Source organism: Oryza brachyantha, chromosome 1 (assembly GCF_000231095.2).
Source record: "Oryza brachyantha chromosome 1, ObraRS2, whole genome shotgun sequence".
Classification (NCBI taxonomy): Eukaryota; Viridiplantae; Streptophyta; class Magnoliopsida; order Poales; family Poaceae; genus Oryza; species Oryza brachyantha.
The window spans coordinates 3,810,741-3,824,170 of NC_023163.2; the positions used below are offsets into that span (position 1 = coordinate 3,810,741).

A 13,430-nucleotide genomic window follows, 5' to 3' on the forward strand; every position below is an offset into this window, starting at 1 on the left:
ATTAATGGTGGTGCACTTACTTAATAATTAACTTATCTGGGTAAATAAATGTTGTATGATGAAGTAAAAAATTTGAAAATCTGCTTTAAATTATGCGAAAAAGTAAAGGTTGTGTTGTGTTATGCACATGCTGTTACCTGTATATAATGAGGATTCCTGACAAACTGAATAACCACATGTGTACGCTTTTCCTCTGCTAAAATGCATGATATTGGAAGTGAAATTTTATGAAATATTTTCTAAGAAAATCAAACACTGATATAGTGTTTCAGAAAGACACTGCATTAATTCGAAAACTTTAATCAATGCAGCACTACTGTAAGGCTGTCAAACTATACTATTCATCATAGTTACTGAAAACTCTTTGAAATAGAGCGTTGACAATCAAGTTAAACTAAACAGTACTCACACCAGTAACTATATATTATGACCTGATATAGTACTTTTATTCATCAAAACATTTCACATTTTGGTTAGCAAAATAAAATTGCTTCCAATACCTACCTATTGCTAATGAAAGTTCATCATCAATCCATAGATATACACGAGAGGCATGTTACTTTTGACAAGAGTAAACCATATTTCTATTCGTAGCCTGGACCATTATTGCATATTCTTCGTATAGGATTAGCTCTTAATTTTGTACTTTTCGGTTAGTATTAGCTTAGGCATTTAACAAGTATAGGCAGAATGTCAGATAAAGTTGATACTTGATACTAATTCCCTTCAGCTCCAGAGTCATGGGCTAATGGCTATACTCATATAGCTTCATGGTAGAGAAAAATTGTCCATCAATTTGAATATAAATATTTCATCTAGCTGGACTCAAGGAATGGGCATTAATTGTAACTATTATGTACTAGAGTTAGCTACACCTTACACTTTAACCTTGAGACAGAACAGTCAAAATATTCCATAGAATGTGGCCTACTGGCTACATCTTTTCTGGAAAGTGAATAGTAGAATGTACTATACACTGCATCTTACTAGTTTTACTACTACACAATTAAGGCTTTAAGTATATGCAGAATAGACCTTGCAAGAAAAGAGACTTTTTAAACTTCATGGAAATCAGTGAACCTTGCACTAAGAGAGTAGTACTGTGTAAGATTTGTGTGAAATTAAATAAAGTTTTCTTTGATCTGTTATTCGTCTCTTTGATTGTTTCTTTTTTTTCCTTGAGAGATCAGGTTTGACATATACTATCATTCGTATCAAACATGAATGAAGAGAGATAAGTAGAGACGTAGTTACTCTGACGTAAAGTTAGAGATATATGGTCGCTGATACGTGAGTCCCATCGTTTATGTGCACACATGTTAGTCATTTAATGCCTCATTTTAGTTGTCATTGAGTCCCTCTAACTTATAGAGCACATAATCTCGTATCAATGAGTAGATGTATGGGAAGTAAGTAGTTACCTGTAGCTAAAATATGTATGCTCCATTTTGCTAGTGTTTTTGGCGCTTCTCTCATTTTTGGTTCTGGTAGTTTCTATGGAATCATGATTGATGAGAGACGACAGAGAGAGCTCCAGCAAGCCAGCCATGCCAGCCATTTCTTTCCTTTTGGCCATGCCTTGGTGATCCCAAATGCTTGTATCTCTCCCTTGTCTTGTTCCAGGGAATCCTCATGATTCCATGGCAGTTTTCTTTGCATCCCCAGGAGATATATTCAAAACGCACCATCATTCCATTCCAGATCATAGCATAGTATGCAAAGCTTGACATATTAACAGTAGCTACCCCCAATTTCTGTGCTGTACTTTAATTTCTTCATGAAACATATACGATAGCATTATATAGAGAGTTTATATATATATATACTCGATCCATTGAAGAGGAATGAAGATGAAGCAAGCATAGAGAGAGATATTGGAGCAGTTTGTGTGTTTGGCTTGCCGGTGCTAGCTAATGCTAGTACTATGTGCGATCGTAGCAAGTTTGTAGCCAATTGTTTGGATTTTTTTTTATAGTAAAAAGAGTCGAACGACTTATTTATAAATGAAAAATAATTTATAAATAAAACTTTTATAAACATATTATTAAGGTAATATTAAAAAATACCTTAAAATGAACTCTAAATTTAAAATATGAAATTCAAATTTTGGTGGTTAAGCAGAAGTAAAAAGATTAAGATCGGTCTGGCAGTGGGTGAGCCTGTAGTGTCCGGCAAGATCGGCACTACTGCTCACATGTAAGTTGAGCATCACCACCCCACCATTCACCATGGGGTACTGCTACTGCTGAGCTGATCAAAGAGAGTACGAGAGAGAAGAGAAAATTGCATATGCAGAATGCAGAATATGCAGGGAGGGCATGGAGTTTGGAATTGCTGCAGTGCAGTGCGGACAAGTGCAAAGGCAGGGCAGGGCCACCCCCTCTCTACTCTACTCTACTTTGGCACCAAATATTCCCGGGCATCAAAGTCAGGGGGTGCCGCCAAGCGCTAGCGGACAACCACAACCACCTACCCTCGTCACGTGTCCCTTTCCCACCATCCTCCACGCTTGCCCTGCATGCATCCATCACCATACTCCTAGTGCTGTCTTGGGAGTACTGTCAGCCCAGATCGAGAGAAGTTTGCTTCCTTGATCATGGATTTCATATCGTAATATTAGTAGGTTTGTATGATTTTATTTAGTTTAAAGTCGATCGGATAGTCAATATATAGGAAATGTAATTAATTGAAAATTTAAAAACTAATCATTACATTTGACTTATAAAAGAATCGTTCAACATCTTCCTAATCTAAACAAAACGTACTGAAAATGTTTACTTTCTCCGTCCAAAGCAAAATAAACCTAGGAGAGGGCGTGACCCATTCTAGACGATGAATCTAGGCAAATTCTCTGTCCAGATTATCCTATCATATCCTGGTTTGTTTTTTATAGGACGAAAAGAGTAGTATACTATTTTAAAAATGTAATTCCTTCGTTTTACGTATTTATTGGCTCATTGCTACTGATGCGCGCGCGCACAGCATTCATCTTGGGCTTGCCAGATGCACGCGCTGGTCTGCAGCTGCAACTGGATCGCCATGCATACATGCAGGATGGATGGATGGTGATGATGATGAGGATGGTGGATGGGGAGACAGGCGAGGGAGGGAGAAAGCCGAAACTTTTGTTGCCCCCCGCGCCCGTTGACATGTACTACCTCCTCCTCTATCCTATAATAATCTTATTTTTCGTTTTTAGTATCCAACGTTTGATTATTCATCTATTTTTACTATTATTAGATAATAAAATATAAATAGTATTTTATACGTGACTAAATTTTTTAAATTTTCAAATAAAACGAATGGTTAAATATTAAACACGTAAAAACGAAAAATAAGGTTATTATGTCACGGAGGCAGTACAGATGTCCTACGACCTCACCACCTGTTGCTCTCTCTCTCTGCCAAGGACTGAAAAGATGTGCACGCGTTTACCTCTAATCCCCCCCCTCTCTCTCTCTAGTTATGCGTTCTTGTGGTTGGGATTTGTGTTTGCAACTGTAGATTAGGACATGTCGTTGACCGCCTTGTCGCCTTGCCTCACACCAAGCATGCTCTACTCACTAGTGGTGCTTAATGTGTGTTTTACTACTACCTTTTTCTTGATTGCATCACACAAAGATCAGTAGTTACTACCCATGGAACATGTTTTCATGGCAAGGCAAAACTTAAGAGAGTAATATGAACTAAGGAACTCAGTGTGTGCATGACAAATCCTAGTGGAGCACTGAGACTGTACGTACAGAAATAGCCTAAGGCGCGTTCGAAACCGACCAACGAAAAACACTTTTTTTTCTGCGCGTATGTTTTTCAAACTGTTAAACGGTGTATTTTTTTAAAAAAAATTTATATGAAAGTTATTTAAAAAATCAGATTAACATTTGTTCCTTTCATGAAAAATTAACGATCTATCTTTTCTAGTTATAACGGAAAAAATGTTGCGTTGGACTTCGGGAACAGGATCCTCCGTAGCTGACTATAGGGTATCTCGTCACTGACATATGCACCCAGCGACGAGTGCACGAGAAAGTCGGCTCCCGAGGATCTCATCGCTGGACTTCGTTACCCAAATTTGCACACCTGAACAGTTAACTATTAACTATTAGTAGTACTGCACTACGTTTGGCTTCCGGAAGCACGGGTCATTCAGACTTGCATGTATCCTTGTATGTATCCTTCGATTTATGTTATAAGACTTTGTAATCTTATTTAAATTAATATTATATATATAGACAATTATATATTTATTTATATGTATTTATCGATAAATGAATTATATTATACTAAAAAATTCTTATAATATGAACGAAGAACAGTAGTAGTAATGGTGATTAGCACGTCTCTAACACGAGGATTCATGTTTCATTGGATGACACATTCGTGTCAGTGACAAAGGTCGTGTTTTTCGTTGGCCGAAACATAAGAGGTTATCCGATTTTACTGAAAAGATACGATAATGAATTTTTATATATGAATCATTTACAAAAGAAAATATATAGTATTTAGTAGTTCAGAAAACATACTTACAAAATACAAAGAAAAGTTTTTTTAAAAAAATCTAGCAACAGAACGCAACGAAAACTTTGTGTTTTTTTCAAGTCAGAGGATCCCGGCAGCTCATACGTGGGTATGTACTAATATTGCACGATCTCTTTCGGACCGCCACTATTGTTGTGAGAGATCCAAATTTACTGGGCCGGCCCAAGACATTTCCCACTGGATCAGGCCCAATTTGCCGCGATGCCCCCCCCCCCCCCACACACACAATAGGCCCATTTAAGCCCACTATAGCAGCGGCTGAACTCGGCGGCGCCGGCCGAGCTCCGGTAAGCCGTCGGCAAGGGCACCGCCGGATTCAATGACTAACCCAACACGTAAGGCTGCGTTTAGTTCAAAAAGTTTTTTGGAGTGTGGTCACATCGACCTATACAATCATATAGTCTAATTATGAAACAAATTTTAGATTCCGTCTGAAAACCGCGAGATAAATCTTTTAAGTCTACTTAATCTGTCATTAGCATAGGTTGGTTACTGTAACACTTATGACTAATCATATACTAATTAGACTTAAAAGATTCGTCTCACGATTTTCTCAATAACTATGTAATTAGTTTTAATGTTCATGTATATTTAATGTTTTATTTAGGTGTCTATAGATTCGATGTGATGTTTTTTGGAACTAAATACGGCCTAAGCTCAGCTAGCTCTTCACCGAACCGTTTTACATAGATCCCTTGTGTTTGTGTGTTCTTTTTTCTAACTGGATGTTTGTGTGTTCTTCTCAAGGAAATTTTTTCAGATTTTGAATGATCCCCACAAAATCTTGTGATTTTCTTCCATTCTTCCGGTCAGTGAGGATTAGCTTTTCCTAATTACATGATAGCAATTTGGTACCTTTAAATGGAAGACGTGTAACTCGTAAAGGGGAATAAAAGGTGGTAGGAAGATTGCAACATCATGCTGAAACTTTTGATCCCCTACTGAAGAGGGAAAAAAAAAAAAAACCTGACAAACTAAAGTGGCTTTGTGTCATTGTGTGGAGAGCAGAGTACTTGTGCCATACTCCTCAAGAAAGCATATCGACTCTCACTAGTTGCTGATGCAATCATGCAACAGCATTATCCACTGAATAGAGGAATTAATTAACTGTGTCAGAATTACATGGAACTTTCTTCTGAAACAAGTGGGACTAACAAGAAACTGCAACTAGCAGGACCCAAGAAGCTATCATCCTCATTGCAAACAAATGTTAGTGCAACAAAAAAACTAAAGAGTTCACAACTGCACTTCTAAATGTAGCTTGAATCTATACATGTTCCTACCAGACAAACTACTCAATATCTCAAACAGAAAAACAAACAACAAATGAACTCAAACTGACAAGCTGAAAAAGAGACAAACATCACAAATCCAAATGCAGGTGTATGACCATGTGGCACTACCTATTATATTGGCCCAGATGTGGAACCAAATCTGAGCACATCTTATTAAAACCTTCACTAGTCCACAGCTGAAGCTCTGCCTCCTGAACTATACAGCCTCTTATCTCCACATGAGTAATGTACAGAAACTAGGCCTGAAAACTCTCTATCTCCATTGAACTGGATACTGTATCTTGTCAAGATTGCAAAGGGAACCGAAGAACAAAACCTCACCTATTGCTACACTGCGAGCGCGTCTCAAAATCTGGTGAGGCACCATGCTCACTCATACTTCCCCTTGACAGGCTTCGCAACCTCTGCCAGAATTTTCGGTTCTTTCCTGTCATCAGTGGACCTGAGCTGGATTGCTTTCGGAAAGAACCTGAATCTGCAGCTGGAGTGAAGACAGGAGTCGAGCCAAACATCTCAGATAATAGCACCCTCTCAGCTTCCATGCCAGTTACATCATAGACTGCTGCAGCTTGTGCAGCCAATTCCTGGCTGAAACTTCCTGATCCAAGACCCTCATCACCGTCACTGCAAACAAGTTTTAAGGCCTGGACTACTTCACCCATGCTTGGACGATGCGCAACCTCAGGTTGTACACACATTGATGCAATGGCAGCTGCTTTTGCCACATTGTCCAGGGGGACGCTAGGACCAAGAAGCGGATCAACAGCTTGTCGTAAGCTTACCACATTTGTCAGAAGCGGGCGAGCCCATGAAACTAGGTTTTCTTGCCCTGCAGGCCTAGACATGTCCACAGGCTTTCTACCAGTGAGGAGCTCAAGCAACACAACTCCATAGCTGTACACATCACTCTTGACAAGGAGATGTCCTGTCATGGCATACTCCGGTGCAACATAGCTGAAAAGAAAAGACATAATTATATTCTGTAATTAAAAAAAATCAAAATTCCATCAAAAGACAGAAATGGGGGATACGGTTCATACCCAAATGTTCCCATGACACGAGTGGAGATGTGCTGGTTCCCCTCCCCCCTTGCAGTCCTGGCCAGTCCGAAGTCAGATACTTTGGGTGTGAAGTCATGCTCTAAAAGGATATTGCTTGACTTAAAATCTCGATGAATCACACAAGGGCTTGAATCTTCATGTAGATATGCAAGAGCTCGTGCGGCCCCCAAGGCTATCTTCATGCGGGCATTCCAATCGAGGGGTGCTGTCTCGCGATCTGCTCCTAAAATAAGTCAGACAGTTCTCTTCAGTCAATTGCTAAAAGCCTAAAACTTTACGGGTTGATGGACTTAATTATTCAAGTACTTACCATGCAGATGAGACTCTACACTGCCATTCGGAATAAGTTCATATACCAGACACCTCGCGTTCTCCTCTACACATATGCCTAACAACTTGACTAAATTCCGGTGATGCAAACGTCCCAGCATCTCGAGCTCAGCCAAGAACTCTCTCTCACCTTGGCCATCATACCTCTTCAGAACTTTTACTGCAACCCTGGTTCCATCTTCAAGTGTGCCCTGGTAGACACATCCGAAGCCACCCTCTCCAAGTACTTTTGAATCATCAAAGCTGTTTGTGGCCTTCTCAATCTCAGCAAATTTGAATGTCTTTGCCTGTCCTGCATATGTTGCAATGCTTGAGCCCAGTGAACCTGACGGACCTGATGGTGAACTATAGCGACCAGCTAACAGTGTCTGACCAGTACCTGCAATAATTTAAGATGTTTCAGGAGTGAAACTAGTGCTCTTATAAGATTATCTGAAATTATTGCGAAGGCATTATCTGAGAAGTCACGGCAACTTGGAATACAGTTCATCAGCATTTCAAATAAGAATTTATTTATTGTCCCAGGCATATGCTTGAACTTTTTAAATAATGCACAGTATTATAGCTCTATGCTAGAAAGTAGCATTGGCTAAACCTAGATCAGAACCAGGACATCTGATTGCCCATTAAAAGGTAACACCTATTGGACAATAAGGAAAAAACAGAGAAAAACAGACTAGTGCTGCTCTGCTGTCAATCAAATTGCTACAGCAAATGATATTGCAGTACCCATGTATCAGAAAATTAGCTGGATGAGTACACATACCAGATGATCTGGAAAATTTTGGAAGTGCACTATGCGGAAATCTTTGAGCCAAGCCATCTAAACCCCTGAACCTGATTACCAGCAACCATGCAACTAGAGTACAAATAATCAATGCTATAACAGTAGACAAGACAGCGATAGCAATTAGGCTGCCATTGGCTTTTCTTTTGGGCCTGTTTACATCAACCCCAAGAGGCTTCATTGCCCTAGCGTTTCTGCTGTTACTGAATGCCCCATCACCAACACTTTCCGGTGCTGAAGGTGGAGAAGGAGGAAGCCCTGCACAAAATTCATATCTTCGGTGAGAACTTGTGGAGCAGAGAAGTTCAACATGTTCGACAATGAGAAAGTGAAAGATGGGATAAGTTAACTGTCATTGATCACTGTTGCTTATGAGATCAATCAAATGACTATAACAAATTGACAGCAGCTGGCGGCATTGACAGGTAACAAAATAATCAAATAGAAAAGGCAGGTCAGGAGAACAAGCAAGAATCCGTACCTGGATATACAACATATAAAATCTCATAGTCCCCAAAAACCGATGGTCTTAGAGAAACTTTTTTGCTCCATAAGCTTTCAAATGTTGAAAAGGCAGTAGCATTGTCAAACTTCACTTGCATTGGCACTAGATCAACAAGAACTACTGTCTTGTCAGGCTGATCACCAGCTACATTTGCACCCATAACACGAACCTGCCTCTGTGCCATATTTATACCAGATGACACATCTTCCGCAAAATCAGAGACCAACGGAAAGAATGAATACAGATCAACACTTAAACGGATTCCAACTTTGATTGGCAGTACACAAACACATGGGGCTCCCGCAGGTGGTTCAGTAAGAGGCTCTGGGCATGCTAATGAATTGCAATCTGCATTTATAAGGTTCATTAGATAAGGAAACAATAATAGCACACACCATGTAGATATATTATATCCATCTGTAAACTTAAAAGGACATAGGTATGTGAACCTGTAAATAAAAGACATACCTAGATTAGGTGGTGGTGGAGGTAATGCCCAAATAGGATGGGCAGATGGTGCTTTCGGCGCTGTTTTGGGAGGGATTGGTGGGAGAGTAGGAGAAACATGAGGCCCTGAAGAAGGCAGAAGTTTCTTAAAATTCATCAGACAAGAGAAACATGAATATTGAAGAGCGAGAAGAAATAAGGCTTTCTGAGTACTTTTGTTTGAAGGAGTGGGGGTCCTTGATGATGCTGGTGCAGAAGATGGAGGATCTGCAGGGAAGCTTGTATGGCCTGGGCAGTAGAATAATTGAATTTTTAGCACTATGAAATGAGATATGGACCCATTTAGAATGGCAAATGGCCTTTCTTATTTTTATTCGCTTGAGCCCCGGATCCTTGTTCTGAAAACAAGAAACCATAGTCCAGCTAAAGCAGTTGAGCAGTTAAATCCAAGGTTTTGGTGTGTTACATCATTCACAAGTTTTAATCATGGATGAGCACACAAGCCTATCAAATATGTTTACATGGAGAAGGCCTGCATTACCTCGAAACATAGGAGGAGGTGCATGGTGCTTTTGCCTTTTAGCCCCATCCTGCCTTGGAACTCGTGAAACCTCAGGACCTATTATATAATCCAGAACTTTTGAGAATATAAATGCCAATATAGACAATAACTAGGTTGTTGGCAGAAATGTTTTGTCAAACCTTGAACATGAGATGGTGGATACGACGGGGCAAATGGAAGGTGTTGTCCTTTCTTTGGCGCCCCACCCCGACCATGATATCTACTGGAAGTTCCTGGTTTAGGAGCAGCTACTGTTGATGGGGGTTGGACATGTGAAACTGATGGTCCATTCTTTGGGATTGCAGGCATATTTGTGTTCTGGGGAAAAGGAGCTGCTGCAGGAGCTGATCCTGAGATGAGGAATTTTCATAGTCAAGCACTCAAGCTACATTTTCGTATGCAAGCTACCACAGCCCAAGCAGCCCAAAGAAACTTTATGAGATTACCGCTAATTGGCGATTTGTGAGCTGAGCCAGTTTGACTACTGGATTCGTTTGGCGGCAGTGCACGTGGAATATGATTGCTCTTGTGGGGAGGTGATGTGTTTGCCGGGGGCATTGTGTTTCCTAGATATTAAAGAAATAAAAAACGTCCAATAGTTAGAACAAAAAGACTTAAGAAGCATCACCAGATCAATAGGATTACATCTGTTTATCCTCACCATTGCTATGGTCACTACTTGGAGCCAGTGCTTGCTGGCGTGGTGCTTGTGCAATAATATGCGGTGGAATTGGAGGTTTTACATGTTCTCGGGGAACACCTATTGATGAGATGGGAAAGGTTAAACAAATGTAGCTTGATTATGATCTACTTCTAAGGAAACAATTTACCTGAAGTGGAAGGAGGAACGGCAGGTAAACTTCTTTGAGGTGGTAGGACACCATTACCTGAAGACGGAATGCATTAGTTGCATATTTACATAATTGTGATGAACATTTTTGGATCTGGACATCAAGAGTCCAGGAAACTGAATTGGCACTATCGGAACATATAACTGACTGTTCATAAAAAGGAAGAAATAATATATACCTGATCCAATTGGTCTGCTTGGTGGACTGTTCACACCAGGAGGTGACACTATTGGTAGATTAGGTTTCTTGGCCACAGATGGAGCAGGAGCCTGAACAGAAGGTAGCAATGCAGGTGTCCCAGGAAGTACTGGTGCAGGATTTACAACTGAAGCTTGCGGGGGTGCTACTGGCGCTACATGAGTCAGAGCAGGGGGTGTAAGCTCAACTGGAGGAGGTGCATCATATTCTACATAACATAAGATGTAGATGTAGTTAGTGATGTACACTAGGATTGAGATGTCATAATCTAACTATGGAGGAAATACCTTTAGGGGGTGTTACTGGACTAGGTGCATTTTGTGGTTGAGTGGGAACAGCAGGGCTGACTGTGCCCTTCTCTGCAGGAGGACTTGCAGACGGTGCGGAGGGCACTGAAACGAAGCAATATAAGAACTATTGTCGATGCCGGTTATGATCTGAGAACCATAATGCCACACAATATTAGAATTTCAGAGCAACCTGATGGAAGAGTTACTGGACCAAGGGCGATTGAAGGTTCAGGAGGACTAGAAGCTTGTTCTTGAGCAGTCGGCGAGTTAGCGACCGCAGGAGAAGGATCCACAATAGTACCTGCATTGGAGTAAACAACACAACATGGTCATGGAATGTGCCACAAGTACATACACTGATCTCCCAACTGCTAAGCTCAGAATTGCACAACAAGTTGGCAACCACTCTGTGACTGTGGATTAGTACTAGAGGCAGATTGGCAACCACTCTGTGGCTGTGGATTAGTACTAGAGGCAAATTGGCAACCACTCTGCCTGTGGATTAGTAACTAAGGCAAACTGTCCGTGTTCTTTCACCATATACGAAATTAGCAACTATAGGGGGAAAAAAGAGCTATGGTATGCAAGTGTACGGCACCAGAATTTTCAGGAAAGAAAAAAGGAATGCGGGGGACAAAAGAAACATTCAGAGATGCCAAGCATTTCCCAGTAAACAAGCAAATGAGTGGAAAAAAAAATCAAGCACATGTGATGGAGCTAAAGCAGTTTAGCACGAGATGCCTAGCACACAGCCAACCAGATATGCCAAGCCACCGACAATGCAACACCCCTCTTAATGAGAAGTCCATTCAATCCTAACAAATTTGCTCAAATTATGAAGTAGAAATAGAGTACTGCATTTCTTTCCCATCGACATCAGCTAGAACAAGCGCATTGCAGACAAATTCTTGAACCATGAGTTCTCCTAACATATCACAGAGTATTCTCCTACAGATTCTCAATTGACGCAGAAAAGAACATGTAGAAACCACCAAATTTCCAGGTTACTGGACCAGCACCCACAAGTCCACAACTCACTCGCATATGATCCCATACCATGGCACTACTGTCCCAACAATAGCTTGAACAACAAATCAGGATGCGGAAAACAAACTGAAAACCACAGCAAATGCCCGGAGCTCGTCTCACCTTTGGATCCAAGAAACGAAGCAAGGAGAAGCACCGCGCAAGCAAGAGACCGCCGCATCTTGCCTCAGACGCTCATAGCAAAAAGAAATTCAGCAGAAGCAGCAGTCTCCAAATGCGCACACACACACACACACCCCTCACAGATCACAAGCTCACAGCCATCTCGGCTGGCTCCTCCCCCCACTGCACCCGCAGGAAGAAGCCCCTAAACAGCAGGAAAACGACGCATCCTGACCGCCATTTTGGCACCACGCCATGAGCACCCACAGGCCCATGTGGGGAGCCAAGCCAGGGGAGGGGAAGGGAGGAGGAGGAGGCAGCAGAAGAGGGGCAGCCACCCAGGAGGCCAAGACAGTACTAGTACTAGCACTACCACCACTAGACAGAAAGGTGCAGTGGAGTGGACTAGTGGTAGCTAGCTAGGAGTAAATTAAGAGAGAGATTAGCAGCAGAAGAGGAGATTAAAAGAGAGTACTTTGGCTCAAGATGCAAGAACCAGCACAGTAAACATTCCTTGCTTCCTGCCCCCGCACTCCTCCCTCCACCACTATCCAGATCATAAGCTGAACAAACTGACCAACTAATCTCACGCACAGAGAGAGAGAGAGAGAGGAAGGAAGGACAAGAGGAAGAACAAAGACGGAATCTTTGGTTGGGTTGAGTAAAGTATTCACTCTCAAGCCACTGGTGGCGGTATAATAAAAAGATGAAATCTTTGGGGGCGAAATTAATCTCCAGGGGGGTGGGGTGGGGTGGGGAGGTAACGCCAACACGACGCAAACTAGCTCATCACTCGATCATCAGTCGTCTGCCCGACCGTCCCTCTCGCTGTAGATTATTGGTCTGTGTGTGTGTGTGGGGGGGGGGGGGGGGGGGGGTCTCCTTTTGCGTTTTTGTCCCTGCTGCTCAGCCAGCCTGGTCCCGTCGTCGATCACTGATGAGCTCTCGACGCTTTACTTACTGTTGCGAAATCGGTGGGTTTGGATGGGATCGGAGTATGCACAGCAACAGCAGCACGAACCCTAGAAAAACTCTCTCTCTCTGATCTCTCTCTCGTCTTGTCGGTTGATCACGAGGGCGCGTCACCGATCAGCACGCACGCACGGCGGCCGCGGCGTAAATGACATCGGGTTTTTCTTGCATTTCATTCTGCATTCGAATTTGCTCGGCAAATGTGATGAGGGTTATCTGAATCTGAATCTGAATCCATCCACCACCCTAACAGGCGATCTGTCTGTCTGTCTGTCTGTCTGCTTGCTCATCAGTTTTGCGTTTGGTTTTTGGGAGTCGAGGGTTGTGGCGTCGACATCACAACCGAGAGGTCCGAGACCAAGACAGCAGCATTGTTCTTGCATTCCTGCTCATCCGCTGCTGTATCTGAGCTCTGTCATGCATGTACGCACACAAAAAGAAAGG

The 13,430-nt window shown here is 41.9% G+C and overlaps 1 protein-coding gene across 4 annotated transcripts; it reads right to left on the reverse strand.

Annotated features, from left to right (window-relative positions):
- Nucleotides 1-5,561: 5,561 nt before the first annotated feature.
- LOC102699458 (receptor-like serine/threonine-protein kinase ALE2) lies at nucleotides 5,562-12,614 on the reverse strand. 4 transcript variants are annotated; one of them, XM_040524539.1, is made up of 16 exons: nucleotides 12,015-12,614; nucleotides 11,056-11,166; nucleotides 10,863-10,967; nucleotides 10,556-10,729; nucleotides 10,357-10,413; nucleotides 10,188-10,286; nucleotides 9,973-10,092; nucleotides 9,667-9,876; nucleotides 9,506-9,583; nucleotides 9,178-9,252; nucleotides 8,986-9,090; nucleotides 8,494-8,865; nucleotides 7,992-8,270; nucleotides 7,206-7,604; nucleotides 6,875-7,118; nucleotides 5,562-6,788 (listed from the first exon to the last, which is right to left on the reverse strand). In XM_040524539.1, the coding sequence occupies exons 1-16, from the start codon at nucleotides 12,070-12,072 to the stop codon at nucleotides 6,152-6,154; spliced, it is 3,123 nt and encodes a 1,040-aa protein (XP_040380473.1). In that variant the 5' UTR covers nucleotides 12,073-12,614; the 3' UTR covers nucleotides 5,562-6,151. The 4 variants fall into 4 exon arrangements, with proteins under 4 accessions (XP_040380473.1, XP_015688161.1, XP_006645598.1 ...); XM_015832675.2 differs by having other exon boundaries at nucleotides 6,875-7,112; nucleotides 10,556-10,783; XM_006645535.3 differs by having other exon boundaries at nucleotides 10,556-10,783.
- Between the last annotated feature and the right edge of the window lie 816 nt (nucleotides 12,615-13,430).

Bases quoted from the DNA above. Each gene is read 5' to 3' on its own strand.
- LOC102699458 (XM_006645535.3), bottom strand. From the start codon at position 12,072: ATGCGGCGGTCTCTTGCTTGCGCGGTGCTTCTCCTTGCTTCGTTTCTT. The intron at 10,414-10,555 runs GTATATATTATT...TTCCGTCTTCAG, and splicing joins AAGCAGACCAATTGGATCAG to GTAATGGTGTCCTACCACCT. The intron at 9,877-9,972 runs GTAATCTCATAA...TCCTCATCTCAG, and splicing joins TCACAAATCGCCAATTAGCG to GATCAGCTCCTGCAGCAGCT.